Here is a 17,081-nt window from a genome sequence, read left to right on the forward strand (position 1 = left end):
CAAAAGCTCAGTGACAAAGGGCAAGATTAAAAAATGAAAAAAAGAAAAAAAGAGAGGTTATACAATAAGACTGTTAAAGTCTATGACAACAGACCTTGAAGATCTAAAATCTATGTTAAAGATTTTCTGCAGACAGCATATAGCATCACAAGGTCAAATGACACATTTCCTATTAAGGAAATCTCCGGATGAATCAGGATATTTCTGTACTGCAATAAAAGCATTTAAATATTAAATGATACTGGGGAGCTGTATCAGAATGACAGGTACTTACATTACAATTGGAAGACCCATCAAACGTTGAGTAAGATCCATCAGGCCATTCTGTAGCATCTACAGTGCTTGATTGCCTGTGCTGGGCTTCATACTCCTTCAGCTGAAATCCGAAAAGACAGAGAGAACATCTTCCAGCGAGAAGCAGCTACCAATTTTTATTAAAATAGCAAGAGTTTATGTCCTTTCAGGTTTTTTTACCGTGTACCACTGTGAACTGGGAAAATCAGAACTTCTGCATTGCATGACTCGCTTGTTTAAAATAAATTAATTTGTTTTAGAATCAGAAGTTTTAGTGATGAGTTTTGGGGTTTTTTTTTCTTAAAAGGAAGTGATCTGTAAATACTGAATTTTGATGACCTGTCATTGGTAAAATATAAATTATACATCCCCATCTTAGAGGCACAGTTTACAGGGGACAGACTAAATCACAATAGCCTACCAATTTCCTTCACAAAGAAAATGATCCACAGTAAAGACTAGGAACCACCTTTTATAATTTTAAAACAAAAGACCATCTTTCCCATTTTCCAATAAAAGGCTTAAGACATAAAACCAATCCTACTGGAGTCAAACTGTTGAGAGGATCATCAAGAACTGATAAGAAAAAAAAAAAAGTTGCTGCTAGTAGCTCAGACCACTAGAGGGAAACAGTACCAGTATATATATGAACCATACAGATCAGGTACCCCCCCCAAATTTTTAACAGCAGAGAAGTAAAAGAATTCCCAGTATTACCAACTGGTAATTTGAAAATGTTGCTTTTTTTTTTTTTATGATACAATTCCCAGCAAAGTAGTATTTTCCTCAGACAATAACATAACTTTATATTCTAGGATAATCTATTTCAAGGTGCAGTATGTCAGTATAGAAATTTATCTGAGTGCCAATTCATGATCTAAATCATGTTTTCTGCACCTCTCATGGAGCCCGTGCAGAATACCCTGTGTTCCATCACAGTATTTTGCACAAGGGTACAAAATCAGAAGTGGTGTGGGAACTTCAGCACTGACCTTTTGGCTCCTGAGAAATTAAAATCTCAGCCCTACTGCTACACAAATACAATACCTTACAGCTATTTTTCTTGTGGTTTATTAATATTTAGATTTTGCACAGAAGCACTTGTGACACCCACTATACTTGTCAAAAAATACATCCGTGTTGATTTTAATATCAAATGCCAAAAAAGGCTCAATATGTTTTCTTGAAGGCTACTAAAACAAAACATCGCCTTTTGGCTAAGAAACAAGCAGAAGTAATTTTAGCTTAAACGTTAATTTTTTTTAAGTTTTAATTGCTGAAAATGGAAGCCTTCAATCAAACTGCCCTTCAGCCATTAGCAGCAGGAAAATTAAGAAATATATGCGTTCTGAAACAAATAAGGCAAGCTTAGCAAAACCTGAACCATTCCTTTCGTACTTAAACAAACCCATGAACATACATGATAAATAAGGGCTAGTACAAGTCAGATTCCTCTCCCTTACTTTAGACAGCTGCAATGAAAATGTCTACACTTGAGCTTTTCTCTGATTAGCATCCTTTATTGCCATGGAGAGAAGCAAATGCTTTTAGGACTCAATTTACCATGCACTGGACATATTTTTGGTTGAGCTAAATCTCACTTTTCCCCATAAACAAAGGAATTGCTATCTAATTTATGCTACTTAGTGCGATGGGACAAAGAGGCAGGCTTTCTCCCCCTTCTGTTTTCTGAGCAAATGAAAACTCTAAATTGGTATATCCTACATCCTAAAACATGTTTCTTAAGGAAACTGAAGTATGTACATATCATACCCTAGCAAGTGCTTCCTCAATGGTGATCATCTTCTCTTTGACCATCATCATCAGCTGGATCCGTTCCTCGTCACTCATTGTGATCTCACTGGCCACGTACCCTACATCCTCTCCTGTAGGAAAAAGCACAGAGATAACAAGCACGTGTAAGAGGTCATGCACCGAGCAGGACACATGGAAACCGGATTTTACCCAGTGCTCTGAAATCTGGTTGCCACGTGGATCTGGCTGGCCAAAAACAGACCCTCCCCAGAGCAGGCTCACACTATGATTTCAAAGGACTGAATGATTTGGAAGTAACTGAGCAAGAAAAGGAAGTAAATTAGGGTGATAAAACTAAGTCTACTTTGACACTGAAAGCAAGAGAATATGACAAGGAGAAATAAAAAGTGACTGTCATCACTCAGTTGTTGACCCCGAAGGACAAGAATCAAAAGCGAAGGTGCTAATGGCAGAAAAGTCCTGCACTCAGCCCTGAGGAATACTGCAGCCAGCTGCCAGAGCGGATGGGAAGCCTCCTCGTGAACGGTGTGCTGGGCCCTTGCAGCTCTCTGCTGCGGACTGGCCACATCCCCCAATCTATCCAGGCTATCTAACCAGCCCCTGAGCTGGCATACGGTGCTGGATGTACTGGGGCTGTCATCTCCAGGACCTCTCCTTTGGGTATGTGCTTGACATGTCAGCATGGGCAATCAGAACTTTGCCTTGAGAGCCAGCAGGGACCTACTCTTAACTGAGAGTGTAAATGTGCCCCTTTTTGACTTCTTAAGTGGGCTGCTGTTATCTTTCACAATCCATCTGAATACAGACATAGAGACGTGGAGAAGCATCTGCAACACAAGAATCTAACAGATACACATGGGGAAACAGGAATTTTCTCTGTGAAGATGAATATTTAAAGCAATGCACAGCTGCATCTTTTGGACAAGAACTAGAGAAAGACACCTGACAGTTTAAGTGGAATCGATCCTACATTTGCACTCGTCACCAGATGCACTTTTACTTCTCCGTTCTTGTAGTGTCTTCTCCTACAATGCAAGGTTGGATTCAAGCCTAAAGCAAACAGGTCAATGTAACCAAATACCAAAGAACGGAGAAAGATCTTTCAATTAAAACACATCAGTATTTCTCTCAACAAGTCAGGATCGGGGAAAAAAAAAGGCATCTTGTTCATTTACAGATATTACTTGTAAATATATATTAACAACATCACTTTGCATGTGTGACATCATGGACAGTCAGGACCGAAGGCGTCCCAGCCTCCTATCTGCAGTCTCACAGAACATGACTCGCCTTTACGAGCCCTGTCATGATGAACCAAACCTGGGACATTTCCAGATCCACAGGCCCCCAGCTGCCACACTTTTGCAAATCAATTTTACGCCTTTGTGATGCTGGCTCTTTCTATTTTATATGGATAGGCTGTGTGTCCTTAAAAAAGATTTACCTTTTGAAGTCTGCCTCATTAGTCCTTTCTGGTTCTTTCGGAAATTCTGCCAAAAAAACTTATTTTTCTTTTTCCAGTCTGCTTTCCCTAAAAGGAAAGTGGGGAGGGAGGATGAGGGGAAAGGGAAAAAGAATTTCAGAAAAAAAAATTAGTTAGTAAATGCTAGAGCAACCTTCAAGCATTAAGTTGTATTTTCTAAGTCAAAGACAAGAATAAAAAACCCTCAAATTTTCTGTTTTTCTTGATTTATTCTGTACTAGAACTGTGTCGATGTAACTATTTCAGGGAAATGCACATTCTTTTATAATTGCCAATGCTATAGAGGACTGAGATAAGCCAGTAACTTACATATTTTGAATTATAAACAGAAAATATTTTACATTCATTTTGATATCTGTTGAGTGTTAACGTCAAGTCTGGAAGTGTTTTTGAAGCATTTTGTTGGTTTATTCTCTTTAACTGAATGACAATTATGCAACCTGAGGCATACCTCAGGTAAGTAATTTTCTAATATGTGTGTGCATATCTATACAGAAAAAAAATACTTTACATATATATAAACGCACACACACATACGCACAAGCGCATATGCATATTCTACTACTTGGCATGAGAAATTTTATGAGACCATCAGCTACATCTGACTCTTGCTCTCTGTATGCCTGGACTGTACAAGGATGGGGTGTCCAGGCCCATTCAGACCTGCGTATGGCTTGATGACCCAGAAGTAAATCATTTGTTCTAAAAAAGAAATAGGATCTGGCTCAAGGTAGGGCACGTAAATTAGTTCTGTTGAATTAACCAGGGCACATGCCATAAAGTTTATGCCACCTGCAAGAGAACATACTGTACCTGATCTGGCAGAAACACTACTGATAAAGAGCTACTTCATCCCTCTGCTTTTGAAAAATTTGATGGAACACAGTTTATACTGAGTTTCAGCATATGACTATAGTATTTTGGACCTCACCCTAGAAGACCTAGAGCTGGGTTTACAGACTCTCTGAAACACAGCTTAAATTTAGACTGTGTGGAAATGTCCCTAGAAAAACATTAAAAAAAACCAAACAAAAAACCCTCCCAGTTTTTCTTTTCCTCTTCAGTAAGCAAAATAAAATTTGTCCAGAATTGTATCAGCTGAACTAACAAGTTAGGATAGCAATACAAACTAATTATAGTACGTTTAAAAAAAAAAAAAAGAAAAAGTGAAAGACAATGGAAAACAAATACATATTTAAGAAGGCAAAATATTTCAGAAACAAAGGAAGAGACTCTGGTATGACATGAACAAACATAACAAAACCCCCTGTTATTCACTGGTGGTGGTCATTTTCACAATACAAACACATAGGCTAGCAGTGATATAACATGCAGACGTTTGAAATTCAATACAACAAGTCAAAAGATGCATATTTATCACATGACAATACTGGTTGGGCAGTCTCAGTTATCACTGAGACACCCAGCATCTAACTTAAAGCTGCTGAGACTCGCCCTCCCCACACACACAAATGCTGCTGACTTCTGCCAGCATTGTGTTTACTCAGCTCTTCACATCCCAGCACAAGCAAAACTCAAAACCTGTTTAAAAATTCCATAGGAGTATTAAATAAAATGAAATATACTGACCTACAGAGCCTTCTTCCGAACTTGATTTATGAATGGAGAGCCTAGGACAAAAAAGAGAAACGAACTTATTGACGCAGGCTTCTCACATTTCATGGGAGCTGTCTGATTACAGTAAATTATAGTTGCCAAACAATATATCATGAGCTGTTTTCTCTTCCCTTTTCTTCCCAACACAGCAAGTTGGAAACAAAAACTGAACCCACTGGTCTGACCACAGTAACTGAGTTCCCCTCTTAAACATGCCTTTTGTGACCAGCATAGAAAAAAAATATACTGACAGAAACCTATGGTTAAGGCAAAGGAGTCTAGGGATCCTTCAGAAAAACACTTTTTCACATACTTTCCCCCTTTCCATTTGTAAAACAGTAATTTGGCTGCCTTAGAAACTGCAGCACTGGGATGCTGTATTTGTTTAGCTGTGTAACAGTTGTCGGCCTATTTGGCTTTTATCTGAAAATGCTTTATAAATATGCACTCATTAAACTTTCAGAATCCACTGTGTGCAAGAGAGGAGTAGAGGTGTAAAGACAAGGTGAAGAAAACTTGTCCAGACCCTTTGAAGTGCGACCATAGATAACCGTAGACTACAACTTCTTTCTCCCCGCGTCCCTTCTGTGTGTTTTCCCACCAGTGCATGCTCCCTCCCTCCAAAGCTGGCTGGAGAGACTCATTTTAACAGAACATGGACTTTACAAACAACCCCCTAAAACAGCAAGTAAATCTTTTGTTCTCGGTCTTTATGTTCGTTGAACCAGTTTTCCATAATGGATTCCAACTCAGCGCCAATGGTTCATTGTGGGATCTCGGATGAGACACCACCACCCCGCTTCATTGCCTTTTTCTTCCTTGTCTGTATAAATGGAGCTAACAGAAATTACCAAATCTTGTGCTATTCTTTGAAGCCTTCCTATGGGAATCGCTATTTAACCATGCTGCGCCAAGCCAGCGAAATGACTTCTGCCAGCTTCAATGGCTTTGCTGGAGGCTCCAAGTGCAAAGCATTACTGCAGCGTCTTTGCGAGAGCTCGGCCCCGCCGCACGACAATGCGCTATTGTGCGGTGGCTGTACTGCAGCCATGCAGAATGGAAACATGCGTACCCCGGCATACCAAGGCGACCTCAAACCAAATCGTTCTTTGAATGAGGCCATATAATAACACACACATGCCGTACTCTTGTTGCTGTCCACAGTGTTTGCGCAGGCTCCTTGTGTTTTCTTAGACCCCCAGAAGAGGGCAATGAAGAGTTTTTGATCAGTTCAGTAAACCACTTGAAGGAAAATTTCAGTTCAAGCCGGTTCACAGTTTAGAAGATGCAAGCTATTACTGGCCAACGTTTTGTAAGCACAAAAAACATGCTCACCAATTTGCAAAGACCTCGTTAAATGGGAAATGAGACAGTATGAAGTTTCAGTTTGATTTAGTAACTCACGTAGACAAGGAGAGTTTGGCACAGCGAAGCTCTGAAATGTAACTTACTTCAACCTCAGACTGATTAGAAATTTAATCCAGCACAAACTGCAAACTAATTGAAGCAACCAAATTTCAGATTTGTAGTGCACCAGGCAGAGGGAGACATTTATTGTTTTCCCTTGCTGATAAAGTTTACCCTTCAAGGGGAAAAGTTAATGATACAGGTGATATGCCACCAAATGCTTAGTTTTTAAGAAGCCTGAATAACAAATGCAGGAGAAAAATACAAACCCCATACTTTCTGGGCAAAAACTCCAGAAAAGCCAGTGTCAAAATTTGAAGACTTTCAATAGGGCCAGGATTCCATCCAGACACTTAAAAGTAAAGTTGTCAGTGAGTATTTTTCTAAATAAAGGTAAATCAGATAAAAAGTGTGTGGACCTGTATATAGAGACAACCAAGTAAAAAGAAAGCCAAGTTCTGTTGGAACTGACAGAATTAATCCACTGTATGTTTTGCACCCGAGCATAGACCTCAGCCATCAAGCAGTTATTCTGTTTAACTTAACTAAATTTAGTATCCATGAAATGCACCAAATCACCACCCTTAGAAAATGAAATCTGTTAATGATCAGAACTCTGCCTCACTAGTGAAATCAGCCTCAAAGTGGAGAGGCAGTCTCTCGTGCTCTTCAGCCTCCAAATCCATTTTAATCCCTTTCTTCTCTTGCACAGTTGCCAACAACGATGCAAGTAAGTAGCAGGTGTAGCGGCAACGTTTGTGATGTGGACATCTGTTCACTGGGAATTAGCCTGAGGCCACCAACTCGTTGCACACTGGCCTCCAAAGAAGGGGAAGAGCAGCAGGAGCAAACTTCTGACGCGCCTGAGCTAGAGGGGGTGAGGACAAGGGTAGAATCCACAGCAAGCAGACCACCTTCTCATTTGTAACTGATTTAAGAACTATGCTGAGTTTCATCAGAGGATGCAGATTCCAATTACCATTTCATGCATTCCCTAAAGAGGAAATCTTCCATGCCTGGCCTGACCTTGAAAATGGTAACAGCTGGTCTGAAGAGATGGAAACGCTGACAAAACTTACCACATAGAGCCTGATAAGTCACTTGCTTTTTAGTTCCACCAGACAACTCTGACACTTAAAAAACCTCAGTGAAATCAATCAAGCGCTTTACTTCCTAGATGTCTGGTGAAAAATTTGAGTACCTCGGCATCGCTGTATGTTTGATTTGCCAATTACACTCCCTTACTCTGTTAAATCTGCAGCTCCTCTGTGAACGTGCACTGAAAGTGATTTGTGTTCTTCCATTCATAGACTGATAACTTGTACTGAAAGTTAATGATGCAGTGACACTTGGCAGAAGTTTCAGCACTGCATGTCTGAAAGGGAGCCAAATGCCATTACTCCACCGTGGAGGCCTTCATTTTTGTTGTGGTCTGATGTACAACTTCATTAGCAAGCTTTCACGTGAAATGTACTCTGTCACAGCGTATAGCAGAAGAAACGTATGGGTATATGTTCAGACAAGAAAGAAGAAAAAAAGATTTACGGCCAGAGGGAAGGAGTACTTTCTTATCAACCAATAATCTCTGGAAGCAGGCTGCAGAAAGGGTCAAAACTTTAATCCATTAATCTCACAAATTCAAAACCATCTCTAGGCTGATACTTCAGGCCTCTTGGAGCCAAACTGCTGAAATAAACAAATGCGGGGGGGGGCAGAGCACAACAGATAATCTAAAAATGGAGCTACTTTTGGGAGTAACCAAATATTAGTGCCTTAGAGAGATGATGCATTTTAGCAGAGATTACACCAGCCCACTCAGTGATCAGTGACAAAAAAATTTACTAGCAACAGCCAGAGCAGAGACCCTGGACCAGGAATTAGCTGATTAGAAAGACGGGCTTAACAGAAATGAGTTTACATTCAACACTAAAATGTGCAAGTACACAAACAGGACTGGCACGGAAGTCAGTCTTTCAAATGTTAGAGGTTTGCAAATGACAGGGTACCTGGGGATACCAGCTGAAAAAGGGTGACTGAGGAAAACCCAACACGTTAATCCTAACAGGCGTAAGGATGGGAAATTCCAATGGCAGTACAAAGAATGAATATATATGGGAACAGCTGTATAACCATCATTACTCATGCTCAAGAAAGATGAATTCAAACCAGAAGCGGTAAATAAAAAAGCTGTTAGAATAGTCAAGGAACCAGACAGCTTATCTTACCGGAGAAAGCTAGAAAAGTTTTGCCTGTTCAGTCTGTCAAAATTGAAAGCTGCAAGAAGATTAATTTACTGCCTATTAATAAATCAGACACAAGAACAAGTAGATATAAACTGGAAAAAATTAGCAAGGAGGAGTTAACATTTCCTAACTATTAAGACAACCTATTTGGACAAAATTCTAACAGTAGGTAGAGAAAGGGAGGGCAGCTTTAAAACACTAACTGCTTTTAAGAGGGTGCTTGAAAGATAGAGACCAGACCAGACGTCTCTGACAACAAAGATCTGGACATGAGGACTGCCTCTGGAGGGCACTTCTGGTTTTTCTTTTGCAGCCTGTGGGTTTTGTAAGAACAATGACAAAGCCAGGCATCCAGAACTGTCTATGTTTCCATCAAAGTGCTGCAGCGGGGATGACCTTGCTATACCTAAGCAATCCCTCCCTTTTATAAATTAACCCTCGAACCCTGGAGGTGGGCTCCAAAACTTTGAGCGCAAGGAAGAACCAATGCACACATTTGCATCATAAGCCAACTGAGACTGTATCTGATTATTAAGACAGGTTTTAACTAGGCTGCATCGAGCTACTAGGCTACAGCTTTCCCTGTTAACTCTGGACTGATTCTGATCTTAGACAGAAAAACGCCAGGGCTTTTCTCACATACAGAGCGGTTGGTTTTACAAGAGACAGTCATACATGTCCCAAGATGTGAATGTTCTGGTACACCGCAGAACTGGGAAAGGAAACAAATGACACCATGTGCTGCTTTCATGAATGCGCCTGTTGATTTTTGAAAGCTCATCATTCTTGAAACAGAACAAACATGGGAACTGAGAATGACAGGATTCTGATGGGTTTTTGTTTCAACACTAAGTATTTTAAATGCAGATGTGCTTTAACACATGGCTGCATCTCATTTATGGACCATAAAATCCACAGGTGCATAGCACCATCTGATAATGAAACCACTACTGTTATGATCTTCAATAAACTGATAGTGGCCCTCTTATTCCTTCCCAATGACTACTTATAGCCCATTGAGGAAAATGCTTTGGATGGGATTTTCAATCTACAAATATTATGCACATTCATCGCGGTGAATAAACTGATGCGAAAGCCCACAGTGGCTGTGCTGCAAAGCCATTTAGTTATCCGTGTGCATTAAAAATGGCCCAGTCACATAATTAGTATGAAAAACTGACAGACTTGTAACTGCTCCTGCCTGAATACGAGATAATTTATCTAACTGGAGCTGGCACAGGGAAGAAAACAGGCCTTTGGTATTTTTATCAAATTTGCATGAACCTGAAGAGAAAGCAGGCCTGCAAGATTCTGACCTTGCTGGCACCAGTGTGAGAAAGGGATGGAAAGCAAAGACGTTTCATTCAATTATCTTCTCATTAGGTTTCCATAGCAATAGCTCTTTAAGCAGGTCAAAACTTTCTCAGTGGAAACAAACGCTGAGCTGCTTGTGGGCCGTGTGTGCCTATGTGTATTTTCTACCACCACCAGCACGGAAGCCACCACGTTGGTCCCACGGGCTCAGTCTGGTGACTGGCAGCAGGCAGATGGGGCTATGTCACGTATTTAATAACCGACTGGTTGGTCCTAGCCCGGAGGCAGAGAATTGCCAGCTAAAAACTCTTCAACAGCAAAGAGCAGGGCCCAACATACTGCATGCAATGCACCCCTGTTCTGTGCGCGTTGCTCACGACGTGCCCTGTCAACTAGCTGCGGCAAGTCAGACTTTCTCGTGAAAGGCACCCTTCATGCTTCCTCGTACAAAATTACCATGCTTGAAATCTTCTTCCAGCTGCTCAAAGGCACACTGGTTTCCCTCCTCACGTGTCCCGGGCGGCGTTTGGCTGGCCTCTCGCTCCCATTGTGCGGGTTATTGTGGGAGTTTCCTGCCCTACTTCTCTTGAGGAGGCTGTTTAAAGGCAGCATGAATAATTTGGCTTTGACTAAATCAGGCCTCAAACAAGTGAAAACAGGGCCGTTCACATTCACTAATTCTTTTCAATTCCTGCAAGCACAGGGTATAAAAAAAAGTATCTTAAATGTAGACATCTGAAGTACAGCAAGCTCTTACTTCTTTTTCTTCCAGTATTCCTTTCCATTTTCAAACTACGCAAAAGGAACAATTTATTTTGTTAGTAATTAAGCGCCACCTTTAGCATCCTCAGTTTGAGGGATTTTTTTTTTTTTCTGCTTTGTTCTACTCAGTTTCTGCACTCTCTCTGCCTCACGTCCTCTGTCAAACCCGCACTCCTGTTTCTTTGCAGATGAGCTTACAAATACCTGCCAAAGTTAATTTCGGCACCTTGAGAGTTGCCAGAATCAAATGTGATAGAATTTAAGCCTCCCCATCCATGACCTGGAGGCATGATTTAATAACCTCCTGCATTGGAAGCTTGACCTGCAGCTTGGATGCTGCAGGGGAAGAGGATTAGGAAATCTAGTATTAAAAACTACTGGCAAAGGCCAGTAGATTAGTGTACCAAAGGGGGCAGAATCGAGGCTTGCATGAACCCTCCTGCAAAACGAAAGCCGTTTACTAAAGAGACTGCTGCTTTCACTGAAAATCACTGTGAAAGATGGGAACACTGAACTGCAGGCACTCTCCCAGCCTTAGGCTGATTTGGAGTTCAAGTTTATACCACAGGACAGTGACTGGCTTTACTATGGCACATCCACTGGAGAAAATCCTTAAACCAGATTCAGTCAATAGTCTCTCCTGCAGAGACAACAGCATGCAGATAGCAGCCACTTCTGTTGGGGCCTCACTGGTTGCCTGCTAACAACCTCAGAGAAAGCCGTAATGCCCGAGCAGCCTACAACTCCTCCTCTGACATTCCCAACAAGCCATCAGAGATCGGGCCAAACTGTATGAATTCAACGTGTGAGGGGCTCAGTTTAAGACGTACGTCCTGTGCACACAGAGAGGACGGCAAAGGCATTCACTCTTGGGAGCAGCTGAAGCGGGGAGCTGAGGACACAGCTGCCAGAGGCACACAGCAGGTCCCCCACGCTGGGGGAATGTAAAGCCCCCGAGCAATGCTGCCCTGTGCTGCCTGCACCCCACACGTGCATGCTTTTGTCCAGCACCTTCCGCTCCACAGGTCTGTTTCTGCTCAGCTCCTTGCTCTGACAGAATCTGGGATTTAGGTCCCGAGGATCACAGGGTTGAGAACACTTAAACTGTACTGTGCCGCAGGCTGAGGAGTACAGCAGGATGAATTGTGGCGCTTAATATGAAGTATGACCATTTACTTGGTCAGGAATGTGCTTCAGTGGTACAGTTCAAGAAACAGCTGGCAATTCACATAGGAGCTGACAATTCCTAACACCCGCTGCCACGCGAAGGTGGTGGGAATGCCTGTGAAACACCACATACAGCCACAACTGTTACCTCATGCGTTGTTTTTTGTCCTTCCTTTCTCTAGCAGCTGCAAAGAAAAAAAATGAGTATATAGGAGTGACTGTACCTCACCCTATCTGTATGCAGTGCTCTTGGGTCTCTTGCCCACTTCCTTCTCTTTCCTGGCAGTTCTCCGATACACCACATTTGAAACTTGCCCAGAGGCCGCTGGAGCAAACAGCAACAGCAAACAGATCTATTTCCCAAGAGGGAAAATACACAACTTCCCCTCTGCAACATTCCCAGTTCTTCTAAAAACAGGATGGAGTCAGGATGCAGAAGCCTGAGTTCAGGGGACTGGGTTTAACCTGAATTTCCTGGCAAACGTGCAGAGCTCATCAGTCTGTCATGTAGACTTGAATGTTCAAAAATGGGAACAGGCTAAAAGTTGGATTACATTGTTTTAAACGCTCTGTTTACAATTATGAGAAAACCCTGCTCAGTCTCCTGCCTGAGTAAACATCCTTGGGGTGTTGCCATCACTTGGAAATAATAGGGATTGTATATACGGTGCATCCCCAGACCAACGCGGTATGGGGACAAAGAAGCAATAGTAACTGCTAAGAACACATTTACTGCCTATTTGTTACACTGATGATTCTTCTAGCAAAAGTAGAAGTCAGTGTGTCTATATAGGAGCACCTGCAGTTCTGCAGAGATTTTTGTTTAAAATGAGTAATATCACTGTTAAAGATGCTACAGCCACTTTGCTGAAGGCACGCTGAGAACCTGCAAAGTTCCACTAGCACCACAACAGACAGCAAGACTGCAGTTTAAAAGATGGGAATCTTGGAAAGGACAGAGGTAAATGAAATTTATTATTAAGAGAAGAAAGCTACAAACATCTCATTCCATGGTTTGCATTATTTGCTAAACATTATATGACTTGGAAGCCTGACCAACTGTTTCAATTTACAGAAGGAACTCCAGTATAGCCAAAAAATCAGAGCAATTGTGAGGCGAAGCTTGAACAAACATGACTTTGTTTTCCGTTGTTTACGGATAGCTTTTCAGGCCACATCAGTACCCTTGCTGTTATTCACATAAATCTCAGAGGCCTTTGCTGCAGCGATGATTCTTCTCCCTTTGTCAGAATCAATCGAAGGAAAGCCATCTTTGGTAGGGCAATTATAATGCACGGAGCAGGTTCATATGCGCAGTCTTTTTTTCTAGCTTCATCTAATTAACAGGAACAGTGTTGTCAGCAACAGAAGAAAGTAGTAGTGCCCCAAATGCCTTTTGGAAGGACAATGACTTGAAGTGACAAGCAGGTCTGCCTCTGGGCTCGTTTAACCCCTTTTGCCTCCCTCCAGGCACTACAGCTGCTGTTCTGTGTTGCTGCACATCACCCGCTCGACAGATACGTGTTGAGCAACTTGCTGGACTGAGGGCACCGACTAATTTCATGCTGGTTTTGAACAGACTGGGCAGCAGGGTTACTAAGTCTCAAGGCAAGACTGAACATACACTGCTTGTCCGCACAAACAGAATTTTTTCCTACCGTGGAGCACCAAGGCTAATCTGTTTTCAGTGCGGTGTACAGTGGAGCCTGCCAGGCTCTCTCTTCAGTTGGGCACCACAGAAAAGGAAAACCAAACCAGGTTAAAACAAACATAGCTTCTTCCAGACTCCCTCAAAGCCTCTTTCTGTCTGGAATCTCTCAACTGGCAAATTAAACAACCATCCAGGTGTGTTACTTTAAAACTTTAGACTTTGGTAGCATTAAGCTGTGGGGTGTGCAGGCAGCAGCGCTGGGCAAGGGAGGTACCGAGAGCGACCACGTTCCAGCCAGCTGCTTGCTCTCTCCTCCTTATCCCAGCAAGGGTTTTTCCTTGGGACTACTTTTACTTCTGAAGCAATCCACTCAGAACACCAGACCAGAAACAACTCGGCTCACCTCACTCTGGGAAAATGTTTGTATTTTCAATATGTAGAAATATAACTTTTCTTGGGCAAGCTCTTACTTAGGCTTTGGAAGAGCACTCACAACAACAGATTTTTTAGCTCCTGAAAATCTGGATGGCTATTTTGGGACAAATCTTTCCTTTTGCCCCTCAGGTCTCTTTGTGAATGTAAGAAACCAATGCACATCTGCATCGAGTTTCAGGTTTGGCAAACTGGAGTTTTCTCACAACAAAAGAAGTTTTGTAAAAGGTTTACCCCAGATCTTTCACGCAGCATGAGAGGGCCACAAAAGCAGTGTCCCCAAAGGGACAAGCTTTCCTGTCTTGTGGCATGCCCACACAGCAAATTCAGATGAAAACCATAAACTAAACGCTGAACTCAATAACACCCGCTAGGGCCAACACACTGTCCTCCCCCAAAAAACATCCAATTCAACACATTAGTAGCAAGTACAGACCTATCAGATGGCCTTGAAGTCGTCATTTTCCTGCAGATCAATTTTATAAACTCTGCCTCCCTGGAAGAGGCATTCCCATGACAATTCAGCCCTCCAAGCTAGAGGGATGAAACCAGCATTGATGTGGCAGGCTGTCACTAATAGGCACAGGCCTGCATAATTTCAGTTTGGAATAATTTGTGTAGTATCAAGTAGATATTTATTATTTTCAACACCTTGCCCAATTAGCATGCATCACATTGCCTTGTTTCTTATTGCACAAATATTTAACACAACCTGCCCTGTACCAGTTTCATATATCTGAATCACATTAATCCACATACCCTTCAACTGACAGACAAATCCTCAAACAGGACACTTCCATTCTTGAAAGGTCCACAAAAATCACAGGTCCCTTCCAACTGAACTAAGATAACAAGGTTAATTTCCTTTCAGTGAGGTAAATGGGCTCTCAGAACAGAGTCACTCAGAAGATGTTTTTGTAGGTAACGCCTTCTCACTCTGTACCACTCTTACTTGTGGTACAACACCTACACAGAGACACAATTTAGGAAGCTGGCTAGAACTTGTAAGAGGAGTTTATTCCCAGTTTTGTGCCGTCCTCCTGCGAGATCTTTATCTCATTACTACCCTGAGGTGGGGCGATGATATTTACCCATGGGGAAAGCACTTTGAGACTGAGAGAAAAGTATTATGATCATAGGATAACCTTGGAGGCTTACTTCCCAGATTACAGTTCTCATAACGTTCCCATCCACTTGGCACTTCTGGTTTCATTATAATGTTAGACAGGGAGGGATCCTTGAAGAAAACTTTTCCATGTTTCAGTATCTGAAGCACCACTTTTAAACTCTAAGCTTTCTAGGCTTTCTCTGTTAACAGCATGTAACACAGGAGCAGTGATGGTAGCCAAGGTAAAATTCACCTTATCTGTCTTAAGCTGTTTTGAAAATGAGCATCTGCCTTAAGCAAACCATCACTGTTTTCTCTCTGAGTGATGAAGAGAGACAAGGCACCTCTAAAAGATAACTTACTGCCTTTGAAGACCTTTAGTGTGAACCAGCTTTCAGACAACCCCACAGGAAGCCCCTAAGCAGCTGTTCCCTACCGTACACTTGACTTCTACATGGCCAATGCTCAGGCAAGTGCCATACCCCACATCCACACCACAGCTCCCATTGGGACTGATGCTCCTTCAACTGAACTTAGCAAAAGCAAGGGCAGCAATTTCTTACAACCTTCCCATTACCGCCCGGTGTTGAATCACTAGAAGATATTCAAATGTGGGACTGTAAAACCTTACGAAAGCGCTTCACATCACAACTGGATTCCATTCACCCCCTCTGAACCAGTCCAGCTGGCACTATCCCACGAAGTGCAGGCAATTGGAAATAGAGTGTCAGTTGTCTTCATGCACTGCTGCACGTTACCCTTAGCAGTAGGGATCCAAGATCTTGGGATCAAAGGAAGGAGGCGCAGAAAACAAGCACACACATTGCAGCAGGAGGTGACAGTAAACAGAAACTCTCTCAGTCCTCACAGAGAGGTTTTTATAAGGACTGCTAAAATTAAAGCTCCTTTTAACTTGGTTTTAAATACTTCATTCCCTTGGCACCTTCTTCAAAAGCACAGTTACAAACCCAGGAGTGCACAGGAAAAGCGAAGTGATTTAAGACTGTAACTCTCCTTTCCCCTCGCCCATCTCCTTTTGGCTGCATTTAGGTCTAGTTACAGAAAAGTATTTTTCAAGCAGGTTTAATTTGCAGAGAATGTGAAGTCAGTGACGTTCCTCAAAAATGACTACCAGTCATCTTGGTGCATGCACACCCCAAGTGCTCACAGAGTGAAGAAAAGATAACCCTCCCTTGATCTAAAAACCAAAATAATAAAAGGCCAAAAGAGAGTGAGCAGGTTCCAAAACAGGTTTCCTTAATAGTGGCTGGATCTGAAATCTTGAAGCACCAACACAATCTAAAATGAATTTACTCCAAGGAAAAACAAAATGTACCAAATTCCCCCTCCCACCTCCTATGTCTTCACTTACTTTCTTTCAGTGTCAGGTGTTGACGAGGTGCTGCTGAGACCAAGTGACTCCTGCAAGAGAAGACACATAGCAGTGAGAGCAGACATGACAGCAGCCTTTGCCCGATTTATGCAGAATAATGAAAGAACAAACAAAAATGGATTATCAAAATCAAAGTGCTTACCTCAATCTGGGATCGCAGCTGTAGAGATGTGGGGCTGGCATCAGGTTTCTCCTAAAACAGAACAAATGTCAGGTTAATGAAATATCCAAACACTAGAAAGAAGAAATCTGAAGGGGAGAAAAAGGGAAGAAGAAACAGGGTAACAGAACCTAGGACTACCTCAAAACCGTTCAGATGGGAAACATTAATCTTTCCAGAAGGAACCACTTTCACGATAAATTCTGAAATACTCCATTAAAACAGCTAATTCCATCCTTATCACTGGACACTATAGAAGAAGGTGAAATTGGCA

The 17,081-nt window shown here is 42.0% G+C and overlaps 1 protein-coding gene across 2 annotated transcripts in view; it reads right to left on the minus strand.

Moving 5' to 3' along the window:
• SASH1 (SAM and SH3 domain containing 1) overlaps positions 1–17,081 on the minus strand; it is a 103,013-nt gene that overhangs the window by 47,423 nt on the left and 38,509 nt on the right. Inside the window, exons 2-7 of one of the 2 annotated variants that reach the window (XM_010581927.1) lie at positions 16,790–16,840; positions 16,627–16,676; positions 5,144–5,184; positions 3,515–3,592; positions 2,068–2,180; positions 275–376 (exon numbers count right to left, since the gene is read on the minus strand). In XM_010581927.1, the coding sequence (XP_010580229.1) occupies positions 275–376; positions 2,068–2,180; positions 3,515–3,592; positions 5,144–5,184; positions 16,627–16,676; positions 16,790–16,840 (435 nt within the window). Of the gene's footprint in view, positions 1–274; positions 377–2,067; positions 2,181–3,514; positions 3,602–5,143; positions 5,185–16,626; positions 16,677–16,789; positions 16,841–17,081 lie in introns of both variants that reach the window. The other variant, XM_010581925.1, reaches the window with a different exon arrangement.

This window comes from Haliaeetus leucocephalus, unplaced genomic scaffold (genome assembly GCF_000737465.1).
Source record: "Haliaeetus leucocephalus isolate CR32 unplaced genomic scaffold, Haliaeetus_leucocephalus-4.0 Scaffold819, whole genome shotgun sequence".
Lineage (NCBI taxonomy): Eukaryota > Metazoa > Chordata > Aves > Accipitriformes > Accipitridae > Haliaeetus > Haliaeetus leucocephalus.